The sequence below is a fragment of the Montipora capricornis genome, chromosome 6 (genome assembly GCF_036669925.1).
Source record: "Montipora capricornis isolate CH-2021 chromosome 6, ASM3666992v2, whole genome shotgun sequence".
In the NCBI taxonomy this organism is placed as follows: Eukaryota; Metazoa; Cnidaria; class Anthozoa; order Scleractinia; family Acroporidae; genus Montipora; species Montipora capricornis.
This window is the reverse complement of record NC_090888.1, coordinates 9,987,289-9,994,788: the sequence shown is the minus strand read 5'-3', so window position 1 is coordinate 9,994,788 and position 7,500 is coordinate 9,987,289. Positions and strand designations below refer to the sequence as shown.

General features: G+C 38.6%; 2 protein-coding genes across 8 annotated transcripts in view; one reads left to right on the top strand and one right to left on the bottom strand.

Annotated features, from left to right (window-relative positions):
• Window positions 1-7,500, bottom strand: part of LOC138051497 (uncharacterized) — a 282,752-nt gene that overhangs the window by 223,676 nt on the left and 51,576 nt on the right. The gene's annotated exons all lie outside the window — the stretch shown is intronic.
• Window positions 1-7,500, top strand: part of LOC138051466 (uncharacterized) — a 49,000-nt gene that overhangs the window by 37,229 nt on the left and 4,271 nt on the right. For 6 of the 7 annotated variants that reach the window (XM_068897669.1, XM_068897667.1, XM_068897663.1 and 3 more), the window contains 3 exons: window positions 4,693-5,063; window positions 5,970-6,017; window positions 6,772-6,983. In XM_068897669.1, the coding sequence (XP_068753770.1) occupies window positions 4,706-5,063; window positions 5,970-6,017; window positions 6,772-6,983 (618 nt within the window). In that variant the 5' untranslated portion in view covers window positions 4,693-4,705. Of the gene's footprint in view, window positions 1-1,961; window positions 2,008-4,692; window positions 5,064-5,969; window positions 6,018-6,771; window positions 6,984-7,500 lie in introns of those variants that run through there. The other variant, XM_068897668.1, reaches the window with a different exon arrangement.

The following is a 7,500-nucleotide window of genomic DNA, read 5'->3' as shown; positions in this document are numbered from 1 at the left end:
CAGCTCACGTTGATTACGGCTCGACGGGCGACAGATTGTTGTCGAAGTCCATTACTCGTCGCTTTTAAGATTCCAGATATTTATTTTTCACCGCCTGTCTTGTTTATCCAATTTACGTTCCATTCTTTAGCTCCATAAGAGTACATTTTGTTTAAAGATCCTCCAAAACGCCATTTCCGTTTCAATCTTCAACGCCATTGCAGGTTAATAAAATATTCTACCGCGTAAAACAAGAGAAATCTACGCCTTTCTACTACAACCTGAAACCCATCAAAATACACGCAGAAGACTCTACACACAAAGAGACCACTTAGCAGGGGAGGGACAGGAAAGACTTTTCATGACACGGAAAAGAAATGAAACGCAGATTCCGACTGGGTTTGGCAACCCAGTAACAAGTCTTCAAACTATAACTTTTATTGGAATGTGTCGAAGTCACAAATCATGATGGAATGGTGCAATAACTGACGAGCTATAAAACAACAAATTCATTTTGTGACACAATGGCCGCTGAGCAAATTCGCAAAACAACTCGGTACAATTATTTTGCGGCACAATGGCCGCGGAGCTAAACTTCTCGGTACATTTATTTGGTGACAACAAGCCATGGTCATGTTACTCAATGTCTGCTGGGAACACTGAGAGCCCAGTTCGTGTTTTCTTTTGATTCACCAAGTACAGCATCGAAAGGAAGAAGATTATTGACAACAAAACGTCAATTTGTTGTTTGATATCAGCATACACCAGTAAACTCACACGCCTCCCTAAGACTTAAACAACATTACGACTTACTTCAGTGAAAGGACAGACAGGAATTTCACTTTCCAAGAACATTGAAAAGGTAGCTAGAACTTTGAAAACACACAGAAATGTACAGCCGATTTCTCGTTGGCGTGACAGACAAATTTCAACGTGAGTACGTACCTTAGGGCAAGGTTGGTATTATGAAAACGAAGCCCCAACCCCTGCAAAAATATTCGGGTCGGCTAGATTTGCTTGCTACGCAGCACACCCAGCATTTACACATCACACCAACACAAAATTAGGATGCATTCTCTATTCACTCGAACGCAATAGGCCATTTCCGAATTATATTTAGCTTTTTTCTCAAAGCGAGTCGAGCCCATCCTTTCATATGAAAATAGGATTTTATGCACATGCAAATTATACTCATTTTCACATGAATGGTTGTGCACCAAGTCTCACTTTGATAGGCGCTTAAGGCAACTCGGAAATGGGCTATTACTGTGGTATATCTGATTAACAGCCACATGTTTTTGTAATCTTAATCTGAAATCCATATATGCCTCACCAGTCTGAACTAGACAACCTAAAAATGTGGCTTCATTTTTTAAGTTTAAAGGTATCTCACATTCAACAAAAAAAGCACGATTCAACCTGAACAAAAAGTACTGAGGTACTAATGCAGATACGTGCTTTAAAGTAAGAAAGAAAGTAATTTAAAGCCTCCGGCTGAAGAGGTTTGAATCAAGGCTAACAACAAGATCCCCAGTTAATCGAAAACATGATCAGAAATTGTCACGAATCGGCAATTGCTGATCATGTTTTCTTAACCAACCAACTGTTGATCCGTGATCTAATGCCAGCCTTTAATGAAAACGTTGGCAGTGAAAAACTTTATCTCTATTATTAGCATATTCTTGTCGTTTTATGTCAATCAATTTCGTTAGTTCCCAGTCCGTACAGTTGTATTTTTGAATTTACATTTATCTGTAACTGAATAATAATTACTTCTGATGATGTATGTTGTAACATACGAAACGTTAAGTTTATAAAAGTTATGCATTTCAAGCAAATGTTTGTAACCGCTGTTTGCGTATTAATCCTATTGAAACTAAAATGGCCCAAGTCAAAGAATTTTTATGAGACTGTCTTTCCTTATTAATACCTGTAATTAAAGAAAACTGAGCAGTTTTTGATAAAATCCTTCCTAGGATGAGCAAGAAACACAGTGGTTGTTGTTGTCGAACTCAAGATCTTAAAAGGGTAAACATTAACACAAAATAAATTTCGCAGCTGATGCTCGTGAATTATTTATTTCCTTATATAGAATGTATGAGCCCATTGCACCGATGTAATTGCTAATTGTTTGTTGTTTCAAGATATTATTTTCTCATTCTCGAATTATGGATTTTAGCTTTCTGATTGGTTCACTGAATTTAGGTAACTAACCATTGTACTGTGTTTGATTTTACAAGTACTGTATGAGAGATTCATGTATTTGAACTCCGGAGAAAGATATGAAAACATGATTGATCATCGCAGTTATACACGTCACACAACTGAAAAAAATTCAGGCTTGAACGGCATATCTGTGATACCTATGCATTGCATAGCAAGGATGGCACAGTCGGTTAGTGCGCGGCCTTGGTGCAAGAGGTCCTGAGTTCGATTCCCGGATCTTGCATCCTTGTTTCCACTTCTTTCCTTTCCGAGTAGCTAGTAGCTTTAAATACCCGTAAAACGGATCACTGATGGAGAGGGGGGAGTAAAATGAGCGCACCGTCGACCTCAGGTTTGTCAGTGATTAAAAGTTACTGTTACGAGTTATCGACGTTAAATAAGGTCTACTTTACTTTACTTTACATTGCATGCTTGACCAACTGAGTTATCAAGCCAACTAAGAGCCGATCACGGTGCCATTGTTTGTTGGAATGCGGGAAAGGTCTATTGAATTTCTAAAAAATATTAACCATGGAAAGATATCAACGACATGACATATTAAGGGCACTTTGAATTAAAAAAGGAGTATATTTCGACATTATTTCTCGATACAGTAAACACCCGCATATAAGAACACTGATTTCAGGTTACAGGATGATCGTGTTCTTATTTAAGGGGTGCTTAGTAAGAAACCAGCCTGGAAGTCTACTTAAAATGTTCTTACAATTGGTTTCACAAATACTTCAAATTGTACATAACTATAGGTTTAATTTGACGTACAAGCGTTTTGAAAATATATCTCAAAGTTTGCAATGGTCCTGAACACCAAAATTACTTTGATCACTCACTGTACTGTACTTCTCCTTAGTCTAATGCCCTTTCCCTTTATATTAAGAACATGTTTTATTTATCAAACCGAATTTGTTCTTATTTATATGGTGCTTTATTGGCCAAATTTCAGGCTGATGTTCTCAGTCCACTTGTTCTTATATGCAGGTGTTTACTGTATTTGTTTCTTTACTCAATTACGAATGCCTATAGTTAGTATAGTGTGATCGTCCAGGTGAGGGTAGTTCTGGAAACAACTGTTGTTGGTGACTGACGTTTCGGCAACCTGAACGGAAGTCATCTTCAGAGTCAAGTGAATAGTGTTTGTCAGTCGATGATGTTATAAGTCTGGTCCGTTGAAATTTAGCCATGATGGTATTAGCTGAAAGACTTGTCTAAAGTTTGTCTTCAGTCATTGGTCGGTTTCGATCCGTCTATTGTTAGTCAAATTAGTCGGTTTGAGGTTCGTGTATAGTTAGTCACATTAGGTCGGTCTATTAGAAGTCCGTTTGTCGGTTTCGTTTACGTCGTGGGAAAGTCATTTGTAAGGTGCCGGTAGTTGTTGACATCTTTTAAGAGGCGTTTGTTCTAAGTTAGTGTAACAGCTTTCCAGAGTCAGTGGTTGAAAATATTTCGTACTGTAGATTAAGCATTGAGCAGTGTCCCAGTCAACGTTGTGGTTTGTCAGTTGATGATGTACAGCAATGTGATTGTTGGCATCACCATTTATCTTGGTTCGTTTGTGGTCATTCAGTCTCGTGTTAAGGTTTCTGCTTGTCTCATCAATGTAGGAAGCCTGGCAGTCGGAGCATTTGATCTTGTAAACTGCTCCCTCTCTGTTGTTGGGTTCGTCCCTGTCTTTGACGTTGTTCAGCAAGTGTTGTAACGTAGTTGTAGGCTTGTGGGCTACACTGATGTTGCAGGGCCCGTGAGATGGTCTCAGAAATGTCCTTAATGTAAGGTAGAGACACTGTAGTAACAGGTGTTGGGTTCCTGTTCGTTGCGTCAGCTTCGGTAGGTCGGTAAATGTTTCGTCTAATAAAGTCAGTGTTGTAGTTGTTCTTGTGAAAAACACGTTGAAGCTATTCGTTTTCGTCATGCAAACTGTCCAGTGTGTCACAAACTAGTTGTAAACCAATCACTTTCAACGGACCAGACTTACAACATCATCGACTAATAAAATCATTCGTACGCTTACCGTATTTGCAGAGCATGGTATGATGGCTCAAGGCTGAGCCAATGAAAGCTCTCGAATCGCATTGTCCAATCACATAGTTTGTAATAAAATTGATTTTACAGATGGAACTATAGAAAGTGGCCATTGGCTGTATGAAATAATAATTAAAATAATTATAATATTGGTCGTAATAACGAAGTGACCGCAAGGCTAACCTGAGACCAGGCGTTTGATTTTGGAGAAGGAAATGAGATGCATATATGTAGGGAGGGAGGGTATGATCGCAGGTTACCGTAAGGTGAGCTTTCACTGTAATTAAATGCCAGTCATGCGGGAAAACAGTCAACCAAATTTTGGAGCATTCATCCATTACCCGTTTAGCGTTTAACCGCCATTAGAACCTTCAACTTAAACGGGATGCGTTATAATCCTTTCGTGGTCTGGTAACTGCACTGAGCATTAGCCTTGTGTACCCTTGAGCTACCTATTTTTTCTCTTTACAGGGAAGCTGAAGCTATGTGTCTGATCACTTTTCTCATCACTCTTGGTGTTGCCGTTGTCACCCATGCTACTGAGGATGATGTGGACACGGCCAAAGGTCTTAGATTTCTAGGTGTCGGCTACAATATTCTGACAGGAAATCCTGACGGCGGCCAATTGTCACTCGGTGGTGTCGACCCAGGTCTGCTCTCCGTGAGAAAGATATTCAAACTAACATGGGATACAAATAAAACTTCTGTTGATGGACTGTACAGGGTACCAGACCAGGTTGTCTTTGTTCATCGCTCATCCTGCGTCGAAACTACCACAAACGAAGTATTTTCCGGGGCCAAGTCATATCAAGATAAACTCAAGGTTGATGTAGCAGCCAGCGGTGAGCTAGGACGTTTTATAATTTAAAACGATTGGTCTTCAAGTATACAAATAGAGTTGACTATAAATGCCATTTCCATGGCAACTCACTTCTTTCCAGTCCACTCAGACCTGTTTTCAATATATTAATGATTTTGATCTCGGAGAAATTGAACCAAGCCAAGAACTCGACCTAACATATTTATACGCTTGCTGGATTGTACAGATGAGGCACCATTGGCAAATACATACTAAACTGATCTGAACTGGAACGCCAAAGATGACCAAAAAGCCTTAATCGTCGGGGAGCTCTGGAGCCTAGTATGTTGCCATGGTAACAAAATTGTCAAGCTCATATTGTGCAACACATCTAGCAGTTAATCAAACACTCTTCTGATAAAAATCGGTTTAGATATATTTTTCTTCACAATTGATCAAAATTTGGCTGAGTTTATGACGTTATAACTTCGCTTATTTGCATATTTTGAAGACTTGAATGTATCTTGAACAAAAAGACATCTTTGAAATGAAGTAAAGAGCATTTTGTTTTCACATACAGACGTTTTTTAATGTTTTACAATGGCTTAGATAGGACAGCACTTTAATCCTCTGAGAAGAAGGCGTGGTGGATTCAAACATCTCCGATCTTTTTTGGAATTATGAAATAAATATCTACCCTGTGAAGATTAAAGATCTCATGAGCTTTTCATTCATAAATTGCAGAAATTCTGATGTGCCAGTTGTGACATGCGGGTTTAGTCCAAATAGTTTTACTTCATGCCAAATACTTGTGATGTTTTTTTCTTTAAGAGAAAGCTTCGGGCTTCGTTAGATGGGAGGAAGGATTCCTCCACAAGCCTCGATGGAGATTTGAATTTAAACAAAGCATAAAATATTTATTGTTTTTATCATTATTAATTTTGCATAGCTGGTTACGACGCATTATTATGGAGTGTTGCCTTCAGTCTCAGTGCAAGTAAGAACTTATATCAATTTGTCTGACTCTTATCAAACTTCATCAAAACAGTTATCGAACACAAGTTCCATAACAAGTAAGCCTTAAAGGTACTTAAAGTAGGTCATTCACCATAGTGACTTTTAACATCTTCCATTTTAGTTACTAAAACAATGTAACTTTAGTAAAACCGTAGTTTAAAGGAACTAACTTTCTCGCAATGGCAGCTATCAGCCAAAAATATAGTATTTTGTCGGGGGCCTAGGACCTGATAGTTTTCCGTCGAGATTTTGAGTCTTAAAAAGCAAGTATCAGCCCAAGAACGATGTTCGAGGTTTTGCTTGAGGGCTTACATAAAATTTCCAAGGACAACTATCAGTCCACGGGCCCGAGAAATAAACGCTGTGACCTGACTTATGTTTCTTGTAACATTTTAGCGCAAGTTCTTATAAAATTTAAATCTTAAAGCCGAGAAAAATAAAATATATCTTATTTGAACTGGGGGTGCACATGAAGTCTTCAGAAAACGGAAAGGAAACGTGGAAACTGACAAGAAGTTCGTTCATTTCGTCTTTATTCTCGATTTATTTTGATATTATCTTTGCTAAGGTATTTACATTATGACTCTCTTTTATTTTGGTAACAACTGTCGTTTGACTGACACGGCTCTCTTGTAAACAAATCTTATGTAATTTAAACAACTCCTCAGTGCGGTTGAGAAATGAACTGTCTGTTTCTGCCCTCTGCCTTTGTCTCCGCTTTCTCGCTATTGTAGGTTATGAGAAGATGGAAAAAGAGACAAAAAATAAACACAAAGTCTTTTTTGAAAAGAAGAAAGTCTGTAATAACGGCGCCGCTCGATATCAACTGGACTTAGCTCGAGTTGAGAAGTACTCGGTTACAAAAGACTTTGCAGCTGCTGTGTGTAGCTTGCCCAAAGAGTACGATCAAGGAGCTTACCGCGAATTCATTGACAATTGGGGAACGGTGAGTGTGCTGACTACGTTTTTAGTTTAGCTTTTTGTTTAGATAATCTTCTTAGGCCTTTTTTGTGTCCCTAAATTATCATTTCACATTACGTCAACAAGTGTTTTGCCGAGTACAAAGGTTTCGGGTTCAAGACCTTTATTTCGACAATAAGCTGGTGTTGTTGGCGATGGTCACAGTTTTACCTACTGGCGTCTGAACTTTCTAACTTGTTTGGGTTATTAAAAATGTTTTGTTGTGCACTGAAATAGGTGAGCGCTCTGATACGTTAGTTGTATGAGGGTCACTTGTCAAAGGGCGCGGCACTCTTTTGTTAGTTGTTTGTGTACTGGTCTAAAGGTTCAAGCTAAAGAATAGCATTGTTCTAACGACTGAGAAGATTGAGATTTCTTGCCAGCTTAGAAGATGCGTATTATAACAAATTGATTTTTAAAAAGCTTAATTCTATGTTACAAGTTACTGTAGCAAGGTCATCACTTGGTAAGTGCGATGAAATGGACTTGATGTTGACATACCT